General features: G+C 34.2%; 2 protein-coding genes and 1 non-coding gene across 3 annotated transcripts; 2 read left to right on the top strand and 1 right to left on the bottom strand.

The window, feature by feature from the left end:
* The first annotated feature begins 438 nt into the window (after positions 1 to 438).
* Positions 439 to 12,648, top strand: LOC142639197 (putative WD repeat-containing protein C2A9.03). The gene is made up of 10 exons (XM_075813322.1): positions 439 to 739; positions 8,103 to 8,265; positions 8,475 to 8,642; positions 8,835 to 8,921; positions 9,257 to 9,391; positions 9,525 to 9,635; positions 10,107 to 10,198; positions 10,281 to 10,386; positions 11,341 to 11,427; positions 11,529 to 12,648. Exons 2-10 carry the CDS (start codon positions 8,125 to 8,127, stop codon positions 11,940 to 11,942), a joined length of 1,341 nt encoding a protein of 446 aa, XP_075669437.1. The 5' UTR covers positions 439 to 739; positions 8,103 to 8,124; the 3' UTR covers positions 11,943 to 12,648.
* Positions 12,649 to 14,575: 1,927 nt separating this feature from the next.
* On the bottom strand, positions 14,576 to 14,647 carry TRNAW-CCA (transfer RNA tryptophan (anticodon CCA)). The gene has a single exon. It is a non-coding gene; the product is annotated as a tRNA-Trp (tRNA).
* Positions 14,648 to 14,806: 159 nt separating this feature from the next.
* Positions 14,807 to 15,702, top strand: LOC142638137 (photosystem I reaction center subunit V, chloroplastic). The gene has a single exon (XM_075812139.1). It carries the CDS (start codon positions 14,967 to 14,969, stop codon positions 15,453 to 15,455), a length of 489 nt encoding a protein of 162 aa, XP_075668254.1. The 5' UTR covers positions 14,807 to 14,966; the 3' UTR covers positions 15,456 to 15,702.
* The last annotated feature ends 7,286 nt before the right edge of the window (positions 15,703 to 22,988 follow it).

Genomic DNA, 22,988 nt, shown 5'->3' with positions numbered 1-22,988 from the left:
TAAATGTATTTAGCTTGAAGAGGTTTCAAAATTTTGGAAACTTTTGAATACATATGATGTTATACAAATTTATATAAATATGATGTTGTACAATGTTAATCAAATAAATTTTTTTATCTTTTATTTTCTTAAAAAAAAAACTCTTAAAGGCTAGTAAAATTAATGTGTTTTATCATATAATTTATTAATTAATAAAATAATTAATCTATTTTAAGTGAAATTCTATTATAACTCAAAAGTGCCTCACTAATTAATAACATAAAATTTTGATAATATTGATAAAAATATATATGATAGGTATAGAATAGTTAGAAATCTTTTATCAAAAAAAGAAAAAAGAAAAAAGAAAAAATCATAGTTAGTAAAAAATTGTGAACATTAAAATATTAAAAAAATTCACTAAAAAAAAGAAAAAGAAAAAACCCACCTGTCCTTTTCATTCAGAAATCCAGTGGATAAAGATAAAGCGAAAAACACCCAACCTCTCTCTCTCTCTTTCTCTCTCTCCTCCTCCTCCTCCTCCTCCTCCTCGCGATCCAACAAGACCCCCAAGTAAATTATATTGATTTTTCCAATTGGGGTTTCGTCAAAAATTAAATAATATATAAAAAAAATTAAAGCTTTTGCTATAATATATATACATAATAAATTAATCTTGCTGACGACGATGCTTTTCATTTTGTGAGAGTTTGGGATTTCCAGATCCATATAGCTTTCTCTAACCCTCAATCTCAAAAAGGTATATTTCATTTCTTTCATTTTATTTTATTTTTTATTTTATTTTTTTTAATATAAATTTTTGTTTTTTTTTAGGATCATGGGGTTTTGTTGTTTGATCTCTGTTGATCTTATTTGATTCTGTTTATGAAAGATTGATTTTTGCACTGTTTTCTGAATCCTGGGTTTGTGTCTGTTTCTAATGTAAATTGTTTTCTTTGATTTGCTATATTCATTGTGCCTTATTTGATTCTGAGTTGTTGTTGTTGTTGTTTTTTTTTTTTTTTTTTTTTAATTTATTTTAGTATCTAATTAAATTAGGGTTTGGTTGATTTGGTAATTAAAAGTTGGGATTAAGTATGGGATCATGATTGTTTGCATGTGGAATATGCAATTTTCAGAAAGTGAAGAATTTTTGTTTGTTGAGCTATGGTTAATTCATGTGCATAAATTGTGGTTTATGCCCAGATAGTCATTTTCAGTTTATGTTAGCTATTTTTGTTTGTTGAAGGTGGAAAGGCCATTGCCCTGTGGTACTTATGCCAAAGCATGCTTTTCTGTGTGTGTGTATATATATATATATATTTATTTATTTGTATACTGAAAGTATAGCAGAAGAGTTAATCTTTTATCTCTACTGAATGATTATATAATTATATAAAAAAATAAAATAAAAACCCTGAATGATTATATTATAATTGTATTAGCAATAAGATGAGAAATGATTAGGATATAGAAGATAATGTTGGTGTAAGCTCCGATGTTAATATGAATTGTATATATGAATATTAATGTTAGAGGTGTTTATACTCTTGTGGATTGCTGTTTGTATTGTGACAATGGTTTGCTATGACTTTAACCCTTGCAAAGCTTTAGAATGGTTTCAGTTAAATAGCATTTTGCCAATAATGTTGACAAATTATTTTTTTGATTAGTAAGTAATGTAATTTTATTAAAAATCAAATATACTTTATGTTTACGATGATGAACACAAAGTGTCAACAAATTACAAAAAACTTGAAAGGAAAATATAAGAGAAACTTGAAACTCTAAAATAGAAGAGCAATGTGTGAAACCCCAAATTCAGGACCAATTAAAAAGAGTACAAGAAAAAAAGTTTTCAATTGATCCAAGTAGCTCTCCAACTCCTCAATAGTACGTCTATTCTGCCTCCTTCCAAACAAGCCACACCAAACAAGCCAGCACCATGTTCCAAATATCTGAGCCATGTTTGCCAAATAAATTTCTCCAGCTAAATGGCATAACCTACTGAATCCCAAACATCTGAAACACATCTCCCCACAAAGCAAAAGCAATATCAGTGGATTGAAAGGTGATCCACTGTTTCCCCATTGCTTTAGCATAGACAACACCAATTAACCAATGACAAACCCCTCTTTGTGAGGTTATCCAAAGTAAGAATGTTTCCCAATGCTACTGTCCACAAAAAGAACGACACCCTCTTGGGAACCTTGATGAACCAAATACCCTTGCAAGGGAAAGGAACAATATTAGCACCCTGAATCTGCCTGTAAAAAGACTGGGTATAAAAAATGACATTCCCCTTAAGACACCATCTCATCTTATTCACCCCTCCCCCCCTAGGAACCCAAGAATAAATGAAATCAAAGAAAGAGGAAGCAACATCCATCTCCCAATCATGAAAGGCCCTGTGAAACCTCAGGTTCCAATTTCTTGCCTCCCCATCTGGTTGAGTCCAACACATCAGAAATAAAAGCATCCTTCTTTGCTGAACATTCAAATAGATTAGGGGATAGTAATTTTAAAGGGAGGTCCCCGGCCCAACGATCACGCCAAAACTGTATATGGTTGCCCTCTTCAACATCAAAAGCCACATGCAAAGAGAATATGTTCCAACCTTCCCATACACTCCGGCATAAGCTACACGCATGAGTTCCTCTGCCAACTTTAGTACACCAACCCCCCCTATACTCCCCATATTTAGAGATGATCACTTGCTGCCACAAATGGGAAACTTCATGCCCAAACCAACATAACCACTTACCAAGCAAAGCTTGGTTAAAGTGCATAAATCTCCTAATCCCCAAACCCCTTGTCTCTATATGTAAACAAACCTTATCCCAAGCCATCAAGGAATATTTGAACTCCTTCGAATCCTTTCCAATCTATTAGCTAGAGACTTTTTTGATAAGTAATAAGTTTATTGATGTCAAAAAAGGGGAACACCCTAGTACACAAGGAGTGTACAAGGGATGAAACAATCAAGAACAAAAATTACAAGAATTTAAGAAATCAAGAAAAGATAAAAATGATTGGTTCTGCAATGCAGCCAACCAATCCATTAAAGTTCTAAAGAAAAATAGTTTCAAGTCGGATATGGATCTCTCCTTGTCTTCAAAGCACCGACTATTTCTCTCCCTTCAAACGCACCACAATAAACAATGGGGAACCATCAACCATATATACCCATTTCGATGACGACCAAATCTGCCTTGCCATCATGCTAGAAGCCCCATTACCGATTGCGGCATAACCTAGCTCACTCCAAACAAACCGAGCACCATAGCCCACAGATCCATTGCAACCGGACAATAAAGAAAAAGATGATCAATCGATTCACCATTACACTTGCACATGTAGTACCAATCCAATATCAAAACTTTCCTTTTCCTTAAATTGTCAATCGTTAAGCATTTCCCTAAAGCAGCAGTCCAAACAAAGAAAGCTACTCGAGAAGGAATCGTTTGTTTCCAAATGCTTTTTCAAGGAAAGGAATAGTCGTTAGAGCCCAGTAAGAGACTATAATAATCCTTAACCATGAAGCCTTTCTCACTATTGGATTTCCAGCACATTTTATCCTCCCCAAACCCTCTCACAGAAGTACCATATATGGTATCTATGAAACCAGCTAGCGCCTCTAATTCTCGAGCATGCACACCCCTAAAGAAACTGACATCCCAAAATAGGGTTCTATTATCAAACTTCATAATCTCAGCCACACTAACCTCTTGATTTCGGCAAAATCGAAATAATTCAGGATAGCTGACTGCAAGAGATGTTTCGCCACACCAACGGTCTTTCCAAAATTTCACCCTAGAGCCATCCCCAATATCATATAGAATGTGGCGGGAAAAAGAAGGCCATCCTCGACTAATAGTTTTCCACAAGCTAACACCATATGTGCCATTAATAGGTCTAGTACACCAGCCACCCCATTCACAGTCATATTTCACTACTATCACTTGCCTCCAACGGGTAGCCCTCTCCATCCCGAATCTCCATAGCCACTTCCCAAGCAAAGCTTCATTAAAAAGTCTTACCTTCCTTATCCCCAAACCACCCAAAGCAATGGGACTGCAGACAGTAGCCCAATTAACCAAATGGAATTTTGGTTCATCACCAATGCCACCCCATAGGAAATTCCTCTGAAGTTTCTCAATTCGGTTAGCCACAGCAGCAGGAATAAGCAATAAATATAGAAAATTCGTGGGTAAATTAGATAGAGTGCTTTTAATTAAAGTGAATCTACCTCCCTTGGATAGGTACAAACGTTTCCACCCTGCTAATCTTCTTTCTATCTTCTTCAGAATTGGATTCCATATTGTCTTATCTTTGACTTTAGCACCCAAGGGAAGACCCAAATATTTCATTGGAAGAGTACCTTGTTCACAGCCAAGGACAGTCAACAGTAAGTCCAAATTATGCACCATACCAACAGGAACCAACTCTAACTTGCCCATATTTATCTTTAAACCAGAAACTGCCTCAAACCAAATGAGGATCATACGGAGAAACAAAACCTGATCTAGATCAGCATCACAAAAAATAGACACTGCCAAAGATCTTCCCTCTAAACGACCCACACCAAAGCCTGACATGTGACCATCATGGACAACTTTATCCAACATCCTCCCAAGGGCTTCCATAACCAAAACATACAGCAAAGGGGACAATGGGTCACCTTGTCTCAACCCCCTAGAACTCTTTAAAAACCCATAAGGAGAACCATTTATCAGGATAGAGAAGCGAACTGTAGATATACAAAAGAAAATCTATTGCCTTCATTTAGCAGAGAACCCACCCTGTTTTAGTAACTGCATAAGAAATCCCCAATTTACATGATCAAAAGCCTTCTCCACATCTAATTTGCAAAGTAGCCCTGGCAAACCAGATTTCACTCTACTGTCAAGGCACTCATTAGCAATAAGCACAGGGTCAAGAATCTGCCTGTTCCTCACAAAAGCATTCTGCGAAGACGAAATTATATCTTCCATAACCGTGCGAAGTCTAGTGGCTAAGACCTTAGCAATGATCTTATAAACCCCCCCAACAAGACTAATAGGTTGAAAATCCTTGACTTCAATTGCTGCATTTTTTTTAGGGATGAGAGTGATGAAAGTTGCATTCAAACTTTTCTCAAACTGACCTTTAGCAAAAAAATGATGAAATACCGCCATATAAGATCAGGTTTGAGAATTCCCCAACAAGCTTGGAAGAAGGCCATTGGAAACCCATCCGGTCCAGGCGATTTATCTCCATTAAAATTCTGAATGACATCAAAGATTTCTGCCTCCTCAAAGGGTCTATCAAGCCAATCTGCTTATTACTGGATATCCTTGGAAATACCAAGACTTCTGGGTAAGAACGAACAACTTGCTGCTCAGAGTATAAATTCATAAAGAATTGAGTAATACAATCAGCAATCATACCTTGATCGAAAGACAAGATTCCATCGACCATAAGGCTCTCAATACTGTTATTTCTTCTATTGGAATTAGCCATTCTATGAAAAAATTTGGTATTTGCATACCCCTCCCTCAAGTGAAGCATCCTAGACTTCTGCCTCCAATTAATCTCTTCAAAAAGGGTGAGCTTTTCAATATTAGTACGGAGATTAAATTGTTCTAACTTTTCCTCAACTGTTAAAGGATGAGTCTCCTCTCTAACATCCAAATCATTCAATTTGTTCCAGAGCTGCTATTTCTTAAAAGTGACATTGCCAAATTTTGCTTCATTCCATTTTTTTAGATCCAACATCAAAGCTGCTAATTTCTTAGCTAGTATAAAACTAGGATTTCCTTGGAACAAATAGGATTCCCACCAGGCTTTTACTTAATTAACAAAATTTTTCACCCTCAACCACATATTTTCAAAACAAAAAGGTGTTCTACCTCTCTGATGACTCCCCCCCCTCCAACATAATTGGGTAGTGGTCTGAAAGTACTCTGGACAGCCTTTTTTGTGAAAATAGAGTGAAGTGACCCGCCAAGAGCAGAGTAAAAAGAAACCGATCTAAAGGTATATCCATCAGCCCATGAAGTGAGAAAAAAATCAGAAAATTCATACATTGCCCGAGTATGTCTTGCAGCCCCTAATCTTTCCGAAGGAAATCGGATTATATTAAAATCACCTCCTAGACACCATGACACATCCCACCAACTAATCAGTCCTATCAGTTCCTCTCACATTTTCCTACGCCTCTTGTTCAAATTTGGTCCATATATACCAGTAAAAGCCCACTCAAATTGATCACCTATATTTTTAAATTTGCATGAAATAGAAAAGTGCCCTACTGCTTCCTCCACCTTTTCCACTGCCCTTCGATCCCACATCAAGACAATACCTCCAGAAGCACCTTCCGAACCCAGGTACAACCAATCTACATATGGGCAGCTCCATATACTCCTGACAATTCCTCTAGTAATCCATTCAAGTTTAGTCTCCTGCAAACACACAATATCAAGCCTCCATGCACGCAGCAAATTACGAATCTGAACCTCTTCTCAACCTCATTCAGTCCTCTGACATTCCAGGAAAGCATCTTCAGGTTCATTTAGGGATAGATAGGGCCCGCTCCCTATTAGTAACACTGCGCCTAGTTGAAGTAGAACCATAATTGTTCGAGCTGAATAGACCTTTCAGCTCTCGTATACCTTTCACTCCAGAGCTAAATAGACCTTCCAAACTAAGATTGCCTTATAGTACGCACCTAAAGGCATTCCCTAATATGTCATTAGGTAACTACCAATTTTGCAGTGGGGAATATTAGTTAGTGCAACCAAATTACTTGCCAACAGGAACTATTTCACTTTTTCCTGCATTAACTTTCAAGCCAATAAGAGCTTCAAAACAAATCAAAACTAGTATGATATATAACAAATGTTCTCTAGAGGCATCGCAAAATAGAATGGTGTCATCTGCAAATAGAAGATGTGAAATACTCACCCCCTCAGAATTATTAAGCCCCACATGAAAACCACGAATGAAGGCTTTCTCAGTTTTCTTCAATAGTCTACTACACTTCCATGACCAACAGAAAAAATAAAAGAGGCAACAAAGGATCTCCGTGTCTCAAACCACGAGAACTACCAAAAGAGCCAGCAGGAGAACCATTAACCAGAATAGAAAATCTAGCAGTGGATACACGAAACTTTATTGAGCTCCTCAATCTCTTCCCGAAACCAAGCATTTCCAACAGATAAAACAACATATGTTAACTCACATGATCATAAGCCTTTTCTCTATCCAGTTTACAGATCATGCCCAGAATATGACTTTTCAATTTGCTACCTAAGCACTTGTTAGCAATAAGAACTGAATCCGAAATCCGCCGTCCAGCAACAAAAGAATTTTGAGATTCAAACTGAGATTGTCCAAGGCCGCCCACAATCTGTTAGCCAACAACTTATACACACTTCCTACTAGGCTAATAGGCCAGAAGTCCTTGATATTCACAGCATTATGCTTCTTTGGAATCATTGCAAGGAAAGAGGCATTAAGCGATTTATTAAAAACACAGTGTCTGTGTCAGCAAAGAATGCCAAAACATCCCATTCCACCACCCTCCAGCACTTTGAAAAAATTCCATAGTGAAACCATCTGGGCCTAGTTTTATCACCCTCCATCTCGTTCAATACCATAATGATCTCCTCCTTAGAAAACTCTCTCTCTCTCTCTCTCTCCAGAATTTGCTTCTCATGAATGCAAGCAAAATCCTGAAAATTGACTCATTATTATATTGCTATTTACATAAATCACCTGAGTTAACTATTGAAGAAGTTTTTAATACGTTGCAAATTTTTATCATCAATGACATATATAATTTGTTTGTGGAATAAGTTACTTTATATGAATATCCATTGTGATAGTCTGATCTTGATACTTGTCTAACAGAAAAAGTTATAGATGAGTTCACCTAAATAGTGGTGATACTCCAAAGTATTGCAGTCCTGCAATCTTTATATGATCCATATTGGTTAATTAATAGCTGATAAGTGTAATACTTAAAACCCTTTTGCAAATGTGGTGGTGTAGCTTGTAATTAGATTTCACTGTCTATTGCTACACATTTTGGGCTGAAGTGTGATCTTCTTGTCTTTGCTGATGATTTGCTATTGGAGTAGGTGTGAAATTGTTAGAAAGAACATGTCCCAATACCAAGGGGATGATGCTGAATACATGGGGGATGAATATGAAATGGAAGATGTAGATGATGAGATGGATGATGAGTTTCGTGGTAGAGACATGGCTGGCTCGGAGTCTGATGTTGATGAATACGACCATGGGGTTTGTGTTTCTACTCATATCCCTTGTGAGATCACATACATGTATAGCTTCAATGAATTTAAGCATGGTCATGTTGCCATATGTTAGTGTAGAATACATATTTCTTTTTAATTATTTTGGTTTTTGTTAGGTAAAAGTATATTATGAAAGTGAAGTAGCCTTTTCTTAGGTTAATGAGTACATGGAATAACTTTCTGTCTCTGGTGCAGAATAGCAAATTAGCTGATACTACTGCTGCTCAAGCTAGAAGTGGAAAAGATATCCAGGGAATCCCTTGGGATAGGCTTAGCATCACTAGGGAGAAATACCGGCAAACTAGGCTTGAACAATACAAGAACTATGAAAACATACCTCAATCTGGAGAGGGGTCTGGGAAGGTAAATTTTTCGGGGGTTGATTTTCATTTTTATAGATCAACTTAATAACAACTGGGTTGATAATTGTAATTAAACCGATTAAATTGATTTATCAAAAAATAAAAATTAGACAGAGTAAATTGACAAAATTATCCTTTTTCTTTATTTATTTTATATCCTTTTTCCCTATTGTTTAAAATCCATTTTAAACAGGATTGCAAAGTTACAAAGAAAGGGGGCTTATATTATGAGTTCAGGCGGAATTCAAGATCAGTGAAATCAACCATTCTTCATTTTCAGGTCAGGTGAATGAAAGTTATTGTAATAACCTGTAGGCTATATTTTCCCTTGTCATTATGAATTCAGTGATTCTTTTTGCGATTCTGGCTGTCATAGAACTGTTTTTCCTCACCTTATTGATCCTCTTATTAGTGTAATTTGCTTGAATGAATTAATCTCATCTCTTTGAGCAACAATTCTTTGTCACACATTTGATAAAACGGGTTACTTGAATTGATGTGCTGATATGGGCACCAGACAGATTAAACACACAGACACATAGGCATAACACTTTCTGGAAAATAAGACTTGTGGTATGACTGGCCAACCTACATTTCTATTTTTTGGTGATGCAGTTGAGGAACTTGGTTTGGGCTACCTCAAAGCATGATGTCTACCTTATGTCTCATTTTTCTGTCGTCCATTGGTCCTCCTTAAATTGCAGCAGGCAAGAAGTTCTCAATGTCTCGGGGCATGTTGCACCATCAGAGGTGGGTGTTTGGGATATGATATTTGGTTTGAAAAACAAACTTGGTTTTGTATATATTTAATGTACTTAATATCCTTCTTTTGATCTTGAATTATGCTCTTCCATGAAATCTATCTATCTATTTTCTCCCACAGAAACATCCTGGAAGTCTGTTGGAGGGATTTACTCAGACTCAAGTGAGTACTCTTTCTGTAAAAGATAAGCTACTAGTTGCTGGAGGATTCCAAGGAGAACTTATTTGTAAGGTAAGTTTCATAATATTCTGTGTGTGTGTGTGTGTGTGTGTGTGTGTGTAGATAGATAAGTTGAGTTTTTGGCTTCAAGGGGAGGGGGAACGGGAGATTTGAACTAGCGACCCTTCGCTTCATGAGAGGTTACAGACTGAATAAGCATTGCCGCTGCAGTTGCAGTCAACCAATGTACATGGTGACAGCACATACTTGGCTTTTGATAGTTACTTGTGCAGTAACAATTTTTTTTATTGGCATTCCTTGGAGTGACCTAGTAATCAAGCTGTCCTTAAATAGAATACTGATCCAATACGAAGAAAACTCTTAAATTTTGAGAATGGACTAGGGTTTTCCAGTAGGCTTTTGATAACTGCTATCATCCAGCCACTCTATCCCTTTAAGAGCTATTAAGTTGCATTATGAACGTATCATAAAATATCGGGCTAAATGTAATTCTCTTTTATTTTCCTTTTCACTGGATTACAGCATCTGGATCGGCCTGGTGTTAGTTTTTGTTCCAGGACAACTTATGATGACAATGCTATCACCAATGCTGTTGAGATTTACATCAGCTCCAGGTATTTATTTGCCCCTTGTCTTGGTGGTGGAACTGTGAACTTCCAAAATAAACCTAATTGAACTTGTCTTCTTCAATTTCAGTGGTGCAGTTCACTTTACAGCTTCAAATAATGATTGTGGAGTTAGAGACTTTGATATGGAGAAATTTCAACTTACTAAACACTTCCGGTATCCTTGGCCAGTGAATGTGAGCCCCCTATATTGTATTTTCTGGCTATTTATATCAATAGTTGGACAATTTTGTAAATCTGGGTTGTAAATGTATTGATGACATGGGTACCAAGTATCACATGCTTCACATCATATCTCATGACATGCATGCGGATCATGTTTACTGACAACGTGGAGCCATGGATTGCAACTTAATATTCAGAATACTCTTTGGGTCATGGATTGAGATATGTACTTCGAATATAAGTATATAGTTTTACTTATTAAGAAAAAACTAAGTACTTTTATGTCATGACTTGTCTAATTAATGGGATATTGAAGCAAAAAATAATGGATGGAGGGAATATATTGGGATATCTGTCTTGGCAACAATGGTTTGACTTGTAATGATGAGAATATTTTGCCAAGGCTCAATTGATAGAATCATATCACATCATTTTGTTTGCCTGGCCATTTCATGCATTTTTGTTTAATACATTATCCTTCGGTAGTTATTTGGTGGCTATGTTGCCAATATTCTTATAGATCAATAGGCACCTCTTAGTGTTTTTAATGGGGGACATCTAGGGTTTAAATCCCCGGCCCCCAACTAATAAATTATCAAAAAAAGAAGTTATTTGCTATGTTCCTATACTTCTTGTAATTCTGCTGGACAAGATGTTAATTGTGTAAAATGATGACTAACTCTTTGGGGTATGGTTGAGATGGTTGTGGTTAAAGATGCGTTATATCTCCTTTTCTGTTTACCAGTATTAGTAGTTTGGATTGCATGCAGAGGTTTATGAGTATGAGACATTGTAATTATATTTTTGTTAGTCTTGGCTCCATTGGGCCACATTTGACTGGGAGAGCCAAACAACTTGATGTTGCTAGATCATGGATGAATTGCAAACTATTGCTACTTCATGTCACTAAGTAAAAAAGTGAATGCCCCAGATTGTTTTAACATGCTTTTGTCTGCTACTTGCAGCATACTTCTCTGAGTCCTGATGGTAAACTTCTTACAATTGTGGGAGATAACCCAGAAGGTCTGCTGGTGGATTCCCAAACTGGAAAGGTACTCTTTGTTTATAATTTTTTGTTAGCTAGACTTGTTACTATCCTTCTGTTGCTGCTTTGATGGCTAAGCATGCGTAATTTGAATTTTGATTCTTGTAGATGGTCACCACCTTGTGTGGGCACTTGGATTTCTCATTTGCATCAGCATGGCACCCTGATGGTGTCACTTTTGCAACTGGGAACCAGGACAAAACCTGCCGGGTTTGGGATGTCCGAAATTTATCCAAGTCAGTCGCTGTTCTGAAGGGCAACCTTGGAGCCATTCGATCAATACGCTATACTTCTGATGGTCAGTATATGGCAATGGCAGAGCCTGCTGACTTTGTACATGTCTATGACGCAAAAAATGGATATGAGAAGGAACAGGAGATTGATTTCTTTGGCGAAATATCTGGTGTATCATTCAGTCCAGACACAGAGTCTCTTTTTATCGGAGTGTGGGATCGTACATATGGTAGCCTCCTTGAGTATGGTAGATGCCGGAACTACTCATACCTTGATTCTCTAATTTGAGTTGAATGTGAAACCTGCAAATAAGTGTGTTAGTTGCTGATAACTTTTCAGCAAGATTGAAAAACCTAGTATCAAATTATGCAGTTGGAGAAGGGGGTAGTTGTATATTTGTTATGTTGTGCAATGTAGCAAAGTTGTTCTCTTTTGGTGTAAGTCTGGATTTTTATCATAAAATGTGTAAAAGGGAGGGAATGTACAGAAGGCTAAAAGGCAACGATTGTGGCAACAAGGGAAAAGAAAACCAGTGTGTCTTAGGGTTGATGGCTGGATACTATCCTTCATGTATGTTAGAAATTACTTTATTAGAACCGAGCTTTGTGGTGCTTCCAATGATGTGGGCTGTTTTCTTTCTCATCATCCCAAATGTTGGTTCTTTCATCTCCCAATTCTGACTTTCAATATAGCTCAGAGTGTACCCCATCTTGTGGTGCTTCCCAATGATGTGGGCTGTTTCCTTTCTCATCATCCCAAATGTTGGTTTTTCATCTCCCAATTTTGACTTTCAATATAATAGCTCAGGGTGTTCCCCATCTTGAAGTAGGTACGCTTAGACCAGCTGAATTCCTTTTGAAGGAGCTCAGCTTTACTAACCTATTTATATCTTGGTCTCTTGTTTTGTATGGATATATTGTTTAGAAATATTTCCTTTTCTCTATAATAAAAATGTAAGCACTGGTTTTAATCATCCAGCTGCATTATGATGCTACATGACCGTTCTTCTTATGTTCTTAAGTGTCCATGTGAACTTTTTGGTAAAAATGTATTTGTTAAAGCAAATGGAGCATGAATATCTTCAATTCTGTGCAGCGGCGAAGCAATCGTTCATTCCTGAGCTCATTTGTCACAGCTTATTCATTCCTGGTATTTTCAGCTTATTTAATTTATGTGAAACTTCTGAAGTTTTTAACACTTTTTCTCTAAGGTACATGATTACTTCTGTTCTGTCTAAACTTATTTTTTGAGTTTAGTAAGTTGAAAATAAGCTCACGAGTCACGACATCTTGTGAGCCAATAGTTTTCCATTCGCTATTTTGCAGACTGCATATACACATTGAATGGAACCATTTTCACAATGTCAATGAAAATATAAGTTACTCCAAAAGTGGAGACAATGCATTGCATTTACTGAATAGAACTGCTTAAAAAGGTTACTATTTTGTTGTATAGTGAAAGTACGATTGGAATTAGTAAACAATAGCAATGTAGGGAAAGTTATATAAAAGATTTATGGAAATGTTTGGTGATAAATTTAGAGGACTAAAGTGAAGTGGTTGAAATAGTATAATCAAAGTCACAAGAAAGGCGGTTTGCATGATGAATTGATAAAAAGAGTTTTGGTCTTAGTCTAGTTTTTTAGGTGCACCTTGACTTCTTGTTAGTGCTAATAATAAATAATACAGTAATGCATTGTTCGTGTGAATGTGAGAGCAAGATTGGTATTCAACATCTGGTGGGCCATGATTTAGCTATGCATTTATTTATTTAGCAAATAGCGGTGCATCAAATGATGTAGATGCAGAGAGTATTTACTCATTTAGTTGGTGAGTCACTATACCCATTTAATGACAAAGTACTCATCCACCAAAACCTCCTACATCCAGCGATAATCAAAAACAGAAAAGAAAAAAGAACTCAACAATACAAATAGAATTAGAAGATGCACACACTGAATTAGATAAATGTGAGCACTGAGCAGCAAATTAAGCATCACATAGCAGGAGAGACACAATTGACTATATGCATTTAAGAAATCCTAGAATCTGGACATCTAATCAGCAAACACAAATAGAATTAATGACAATGGAAAATTAATGACAAATGTTATGTAACACCACTACCCTCAAATCTAATTAACTTGGAAATAATTTTAGTGACTTGGACCCAAAAAACTGTAGCACCCTAATTTTATTTTGTATACTTTTCTCTGTTATGATATTAAAGTCCTTGCCTTAATATATTGCTTATTTAAATTTTGAGAAGCATGGGCATGGACGTTTCGGGGACACTTATACATATGTATATCCCTATTTTGTTAGGAATTATTTTTAATTGATTTTTTTTTAATTTTAGAAATATTTTTAGAAATTTTGATAGCCGTTAGGTTTGACCTAATTTTTCAAGAATTGACATATCTAGTGTTGTTTGTGCTAATGTCTGTATCCATGTTTGGAGCATTTGCATTAGCTAGTGCAATATTTTTTCGTCTATTTTAATTAGCACTTGCACCATATTTTATATTAAATTTCATTAAAATATTAATTTTTTAAATTGTTCATCTATCTTGACATACAACAAGTCAACAAAGATTATCCACTTTTTTCTATCATTCTCATGATTTGTAAAGAAGTAATAAAAAACTAAATGCAAAATAAATAATCTGAATGTAAATTTACAAGCTTGCTACAATAATCATGTAAATTTATACAATATAAACTCATTAATGCAAGTGATTTTTAGATTAAATGAATAGTGTCTATTACGTAGGTGTGAGTGCTTAAATATTCAAAGAAAACAGTGTCACATCCAATAAAGAACCGCTACAAGTAATAATGCTACGGAAAAAAAAATAATAATACTAATAATGCTACCGAAAAATTTAAAAGAAAAAAAAAATCCGTTCAAATAAAGGGAAATGAACCCGACGTGAATCGAACACGCAACCTTCTGATCTGGAGTCAGACGCGCTACCATTGCGCCACGGATCCTATGTTATTATATTCTTGCAATACAAATTCAATACGTTACATTTAGGTTACTCTGCCAAAAGTTCTGCCGATTGAAAGAAAAAATCTCTAATCCATAAGTAACCAATCAATGAAGTCCAACTCACCTTCCAAAATCCTCTCTCTCGGGATTCCCATCCTCACAATCTCTCCCACTTCCTCATGTCCACCACAATTGAACTACATGATCCTAATTCTTAAACCACACTACTACTACTTCTACTAGTCTAGCACACAATCTCATCTTCAATTTCTCATAATAATCTTGGCATATCTAGACCTCCCCAAATTAAACACACAAATGGCAGCCTCTTCATCCACCTTGTTCTCCACCCCAACCTTCTCACCTACCCTCCAAAGGCACCCCAATTCCCACCTCTCTCCATCCAACATATCCTTCCAAGGCCTCAAGCCCCTCATCACAAGGCTCCCAAAGACCAAGTCAAGCACCAAAGTCATAACCACCACACCCAAAAGAAATGTTGTGAAGGCAGAGCTGAGTGCACCCCTTGTGATAAGCTTGAGCACAGGGCTATCACTCTTCTTAGGAAGGTTTGTGTTCTTCAACTTCCAAAGAGAGAACGTGGCCAAACAAGTGCCTGAGCAAAACGGTGTGACCCACTTCGAAGCTGGTGACACTCGTGCTAAAGAGTACGTTAGCCTCCTCAAATCCAATGACCCAGTTGGGTTTAACATCGTGGATGTCTTGGCTTGGGGTTCTATTGGTCACATAGTTGCTTATTATATCTTGGCCACCACTAGCAACGGCTATGATCCCAAGTTCTTTTAATGAAGAGTTTTTGTCTATTTTTCTATCTCGAGCTAGCTATGTGCCAGTGGCCCAGTGCCACCCCTTTGTTGATTTCTGTTTTATCGCTCTGTAACATTGGAATTTGTATAGTGTATGTTTTTTAGTTGGGGAGGTTATTTAATTTCTTTGTTATGTTGTTTTTAGTTTCATTTTCATGTTTGCTTTTGTATTTGGGTTTGCATGCATGGAGGAGATAATTGGATAAGGGTTGTGTTTTTTCTCTTTATTGATGGCATTTTATGTCATCTTTTACCTATTTGCTATATAATTGATCTCTTATCAAGAATAAAATTTCAAAATCTAGAGCATCATCTATGGTTTATCTGTACTTTAGATCATAAATTCACAAGAGAGACGCAATCTTCTCTTTGAAGAAAATGACACAGGCAGAGAGAGGCTCTCCCTGCGCCTTGTGTGGCTTTGGATCGATCTATATTTCGCTATGAAACAGGTTTAACCATGGATACTTCAAAATGACAAAATGGTAGGTATAGCCGTGTCGGACGCATGTTTAACTCAGACACGTTGGGATAACTCTTGTACTTGAGGAAAATATAGTATTATGTTTATTTGAAAAAAAACTCATTTGATTTTAGATACTTGTTTTTGAAGATTTTTTATTTAAAAATTTATAATAAAATGTGCCCAAAAAAAAGTCTTTAAAATATACTATTTCTTAATTATGATATCAAACCTAAAAAATATAAATAAGATTTTGATTGATGTCTTAGTATTGCCTTATTCTTTATTCCTAATAACATTAGGGAGCCTCACTCAGTCTCCTAGCCTGCCCTCATGACTTCGAACAGCTTTGGGTTCAAACATCAAATTGCTTCTTCACACTAGAAATGGATTAATGCAGTGATGAAAGGAAAATTCTCAAATTTACATATAATGATATGCCAAGTAACATATAAGAAAAACTCTTGTGAGCAATTAACCCACGATTAAAATGCAATTTCATTTTGCTTCTAGGGGCAGGCACGCGCGCACACATGCACATATATTAATAGCCAAAACTCAGAGAAAATCCAATTAGATTTTAATTGGATTCTCAATTTTGCACATATCCTATTTAATTTTTAATTTTGTACAACTGAATTATTGAGTGTAAAAATTAAAAAGTCTAAACCAATTAGATTCTAAATTGGATTTCAATTGGAGTCCAATTTTTCTCCATGTGTCTATTTATTTTTTTAATTTTTATGGCAAGTGAATTATTGAGTGAAAAAATCAAAGAGTTTAAATCCAATTAAATTCTAAATCATATATATAATTAGTATGTTTCCCATGCTTAGGCACGGAAATAATGAATTGTAGTGGTGCTATTGATATTAGCTTAGGTTATTAAATATATAGGACATAGTTTGACCAATATATTTGGAGGTACTAAAATAGTTTTTTCTTCCAATTTTCATTATATTGGTTACGTCAAGTTTCTCATTACATTACTTTTACGTATATAATTTTGAAAATCATTATTAGATCTACATATACAATATCAATTCACAATTATTGTCTATGAAATTCTACTAAATACAACACAAAATAAAATAATAAATTGGTCAAATAATATCTCTTAAATTGAACGGAGATATATGTATGAGATCGTTCAGCTCAATTACAATTTGTTATGTTCAATATATTCGCATACAAATATCTGAATAGAAACTGTATAAAAAATATGCTCATTAGTTCAGAGAAAAATAATAACAAAAATCTAAACCATTTAATTTTTATGGAAAACTAACAAAAGCAAAATTTAATTTTGATTCTAACTGAATTTTCTCTAAACTATGGTTTAATATATATATATATATATATATATATATAATTAAGTTTGTTTATGGTTTATTTATATTGGACTCATTGTTTTCTACATTAAATTTACTTATTTGGCACAATTTTTTTAAAAAAATTAGATTATATGGGACACATGGCGTAAGATTAAACTCTAATTGAAATCTAATTTTTACATTAAATTAACTCACTTGACACAAAAATTTAGATCTTAGATTAGATGAAATACGTGGCGCAAAATCATATTCTAATTGAACTTCAATTGGATTTTCTCTTAACTTTATTTATCAATACATATTAGCTTGTAACCCTATGCATACACTTAAAAATATACAATAAGATGCATAATATAATTCCTACATATATATAATTTAAATATTATTGATATTCATTTTTATATTTTGTTAACTCTTTAAAAAATTTGAAAGAATATTATTAGGTATAAAATGTAAACTGTCCACTTTTTTTAATTACTGCTAAGCATTTTTTTTTACGATTCATTTATTCTAGATTCTTTAGTTTTTTTACTTAATAACTTACTTGGATGAATATTTATGATGTGATCTCGTATTTAATTCTAAAATTAGGAAATAAAACTCTATAAAAATAAATAACTTAGGAAGTTAGGACACATGACGCAAAATTGTACTTTAATTTTAAATTCTAATTTGAGTTTCTCTCAGCTCCATCTTTTTTTTTTTTTGAGAGAATTTCAACTTATGGCGTCCACTCTTGATGATAACTCTTTATCATTAGATCAAGACACCAATCAGTTTTTGGTGTAGGCAGGGATTGAACCCCAGATTTTTTATACAACCATCAGAGACTTTACCAGTTGAACTAACTGGAACCCATAACTCCATCTATTATTAAATATAAAGACTAACTTGTTACACCATGTATATGCATGGATATACTTAAAAATATATAATAAGATGCATGATATAATTCATATATATATAATTGAAATACTATTAATAGTCATTTTTATATTTTGTTAGCTCTTTAAAAAAATTTGTAAGGATATTATTAGATATAAAATGTAAATTGTTCATTTTTTATTATTATTGTGAAACACTTTTTTTTAACGATTCATTTATTCTAGAATCTTTGGTTTTTGTACTTAATAATTCACTTGGATGAATATTTATGATGTAGTCCCACATTTGGTTTCTAAAATTAAGAAATAAATACTTTGAGAATAAATAATTTAGGATACATGGCGCAAATTGGAACTCTAATTTGGAATTCTAATTTGAGTTTCTCTCAACTTCACATATTATTATGTATATAGACTAGTATGTAACGCTGTGCATATGCACGGGTACATTTAAAACCAATCACAATATATATATATAAAATTTAGAATCAAATTAGATTTAAACTATTCTGTTTTTGCACCCAATAATTCACTTGCCACAAAAATTAAAAAAAATTAGATGACACATGGTACAAAATTGAAATTCAATTTAGAATCTAATTGAATTTAGACTTTTTGATTTTTGCACCAAATAATTCACTTGACACACAAATTTAAAAATTAGATAAGACACGTGGCGCAAAATTAGACTCTAATTTAGAATTTAATTAGACTTTCTCTCAGCTTTTGCTGTTAATATATATATATATATATATATATATATATATATATAAATGAAAAACCATTACATATTTTAAAAATGTATGCTTTAAAAAAAATGTAAGCTAATACTATGTATAATTTGAATCTCTTCTAACTAAAAAAATGTATAATTATAATTATTTTTAATTGTACTTGTGCATATGCACGAAACTACATAGTATTATATATTTTTTTGAAGCCAGACCAAATGTATTCATTCATTTATAGAAATAGAGTCCAAATACAAAGCCTCAAGGGCTGGAGCTGGAGACTCCTCTATCCAAAATTATCCTCATCAATGGACCTAGCATTTGGCTAAGGAATGTGCAGCAGAATTGGCTTCGCGTTTGACACAGCTGAAAGATTTGCATCTAGAACTTGCAGCTAGCCAACTGATGTCCGCGTAAATATTTCCCAACCGAGACCGCCAGGCCCGTAGTGAAGTTATGGAATTAATGACTGTGGAGTTGTCACCTTCAATCATCAGCTCCTCAAAACCAGCATCGACGGCAAACTCAAGAGCTCTCCGACATGCAGGTACCTCTGCTTCTTCACTGTCCATCACACCCGGCCCTTTGGCTGACATAGCAGCCATAACTTGTTACGAATGATAGCCCCAAACCCCGAAGAACTTGTATCAGAAAACACTGCCGCGTCAAAATTTAATTTGTATAAAGAACCTGTTGGAGGACGCCATTTCTATACTGAAGTAACAGTACCCGAAACTGACAAATGTTTACTGTGCAGCTCTAAACTCATCTAAATAATCTTTGGCTCGCTGGTTCAATCGTCCTGGGTCTTGAATGATGCCCCCATGCATTAAGGCATTTCGTTGATTCCATATAAGCCAACATTGGACCCAAAAAAACTCCAACTCCTCGTCCGTTAGGCGTTGCTGCAGGTGTTCAACCAGCTGCACCATATCTTCAAAACCAGACGTTCCTTTTTGCAGATGACTTGAGCAACCAGCCCATATATCTTGGGCTAACCCACATTCCCACAAAACATGGTACCCAGACTCCTTAGCCTGTAGACACACTCCACATTTGTCATCTACAAGAATCTTCCGCCGATTTAAGTTCACACGGGTAGGCAGAATGTCAAGGCAAACTCTCCAGCCAAACACCTTGATTTTATTTGGAATCTTGATTTTATAAGACTACACAGTATTATATTAAATATACAAAACATATTATTATTATTATTATTATTTGAACAAGTTTGGTAATGCCTCAATTAATAGAATATTATCAAACAAATCTTGCCAAACAAATAGGTAAATGTTTTAAACAGCAAAAAGAATGAGAGATTTAATTACATTTAAATGATTTAATTTGAGAGTGAGCAATTTAGACCCGATTTAATAGCTTATGTCAATTTAAAGTTAATTCTAGAAATTAAGCCTAGTTATTAATGTGATTAACCGATTGACATATACATTGATAGATAAACAACTTAACAATAACAATCCCAATCCTAATCAACAAACAAGCACCTATAAGAATACCAAAGTGTTTTTGGAGAGAAAAATTCGAGAACCAGGGAAAGAAAGAACTCCATAGTACCATAGGTCTATAGCACCAAATGATTCACTAGTCAAGAATAATTGCTATACATATCATTTACAAAACCCTTCAAGTTAAGTAATGACTCAATTATCACAGAATCTGCAAGTCGAGCTTGTTAAATTACCATTTGTCTCAAAAGTTTAATCTATTAGGATATGGTAAATTTAATCATTTAACCACACAATTCTAACATTCTTTCTCACGTGTGGGCCGAAAAGCCTGCAACTACCTTTAAAAGTTTAGGCTCAATATGTGAGATTTTAAATAGGAGATAGAGTGGAGAAGATAAGGATTGAACTTAGGATTTCAAGCTCTAATACCATATTAAATTACCGATTGTACCAAAAACTTAAACTGTTGAGATATGGTAAATTTAATCATTTAACTACACAATTCTAACAAAACTTTTGGAATAATTGATAATTTAATATGGTATCAGAGTAAGAGATCTTAAGTTCAACCCTTGCTTTTACTCTATCTCCCATTTAAAATGTTAAAATTCTCATATATTAGACCCCCACTTATTGAAGGGAAGTTTAGGCCCACACGTAAGGAGGAGTATTAGAATTATTGTTAAGTGATTAAATTCACAATTTTCTAATAGTTTAAACTTTTGGAAGAATTGATAATTTAACAGAGCTACCAACCACATGATGAAGTCTTCTTGATCACTTCAAGGTCTCTTGAAGATTTGAGATTGTTCCAATGATTCCCAAGCTCCAAACAACACCAAGAACTAAGGATTCTTTGTGTGTGATTGTTTTAATCTCCTCTCCTGTCATAGTAATTGATAATTGGAGAGGGAGAAGATAGAGAGAATGGGAGGTATAGTTAAGGTCTCTCTCTTACTCTTCAATATAGGAATTAAGATTCTTAATTTTGTTGGAAATGAGAGATATATAAGGCTAAGGGTTGGTATGGAAGAGAAATTCATAACTGAATTCTATCATGTCATTTCCACGACAAAATTTTAGATTTTGTAGCCTGCAACTTTAGATTTCTCTGCACTTGACCTCTTCATCCCATTAAAAATTAAAACCGACAACAGTAAAAAAATTACAATGTAGAATTGAGATCCAAATTACATTTTCAATTGGCACTGAAAATGCCAAAATACTAAGGGTCCTAACAAATTACAAAATTACTACAATGGGAATATGTTAATATTCTCAATTGAAAATATTGGAGAAATAACTACTTATTTATTATGTTATGTCTACACCTATACCCTAGAAATAAAAATAACCGAAGTTGATTTGTCCGAGAGATTAGATCCATTTTAATCCCATTCTCTCAATTTTTAATAAGGTTCTTTCAAAATTTTTTGGTATGGTTATTAATTTCTACTATACTTGCTCTTAAAGTTGTGGAACTTTTCCTACCATTTTAATTTAAAACTTTTTCCTCAAAAATAAAAAATACTCCTACTAATTAAATTTTTTTTAACAGGTTGAAGATATCTTCCTATGTAGCTTGTTTTTATCAAGCCACTCCATTGCCAATTTTTATTTTGTAAAAGTTTGTACATGTATTTATTTATTTTATTTTTTGGAGGTAAACACAAAGCTTGTATAAACAAAACAAGTCAAGTATGATTCAACCAAGGTCGAGAAATGCTTATGACAATGACAGTTATGACAATATGACCTACCTACTAAATGAACCTAAGCGCCATGGGTGAAGCATGAAAAAAAAAAAAATTGTTCCAACATGTGTACTAAATTCTTTGCCCAAACAATTAAGTTTTTTCAACCTTTTAAAGCAAGCCAAAAAAAAAAAAACACTAACAAATAGTATATTAAAATGACGCTTTAAACATAAAACAGTATCGTTGCCACTTAAACAAACGATATCATAGTACATAACAAGTTGCATAATTGTGGAGATGTTTGATATATGAATTGATGTCATTACTCACTAACACAAAATGCACAGTTTCAGACAACAAAATTTGTTAGCATTGTCCAATGGCTATGTACACGTTGTGATAGCTTTTATAGATTAGATGTTAATTTGTTAGAGTTTGCAGAATAATTATAATTATTGAGAAATGATATGTCCATAACATTTTTACAACAAATCTTAAATGGCAGGTTGTTATTAGTTGTTATTGTTGGAGCAAAGAAGTAATCTTAGTGCTAGGTTTTTTTTTGAGAATGTGCTAGGTTTAAATTTGAACCAATAACAACTAACCACCTATAATTTGTTATGAAAAAATTATAAAAATATTGTAAACATAGTATCTCTCATAATTATTAAACCATGTTGTGTACTATAGAGTAGATCTCATTAGTTAATTAAGATTTGTAAAATCTCATTTTCACTTTTCTAGCAAGAAAAAATTATTAGTTTCTACAAAAGTTAGATTTCCTTTTCAAGCTACACCAATAACATTAAGTTATCAGTCGAAAATTTGAATGTATTTTAATTTAAAGACGGTTTGGTAGTGTATTTTGAATAATAATTTCAGTGTTTAAATAACATTACAAATATTTTTTCACACTTATTTACACACATATATTT

This window comes from Castanea sativa, chromosome 6 (genome assembly GCF_040712315.1).
Source record: "Castanea sativa cultivar Marrone di Chiusa Pesio chromosome 6, ASM4071231v1".
NCBI classification, from domain to species: domain Eukaryota; kingdom Viridiplantae; phylum Streptophyta; class Magnoliopsida; order Fagales; family Fagaceae; genus Castanea; species Castanea sativa.
The sequence above is the reverse complement of the archived record's forward strand: the minus strand, read 5'-3'. Positions and strand labels throughout refer to the sequence as shown.

Excerpts from the sequence above, each read along its gene's own strand:
- LOC142639197 (XM_075813322.1), top strand. The coding sequence starts at position 8,125 with ATGTCCCAATACCAAGGGGATGATGCTGAATACATGGGGGATGAATAT. Across the intron at positions 8,266-8,474 it reads TTGATGAATACGACCATGGG|AATAGCAAATTAGCTGATAC; the intron begins GTTTGTGTTTCT and ends TCTCTGGTGCAG. Across the intron at positions 9,636-10,106 it reads AAGGAGAACTTATTTGTAAG|CATCTGGATCGGCCTGGTGT; the intron begins GTAAGTTTCATA and ends ACTGGATTACAG.
- LOC142638137 (XM_075812139.1), top strand. The coding sequence starts at position 14,967 with ATGGCAGCCTCTTCATCCACCTTGTTCTCCACCCCAACCTTCTCACCT.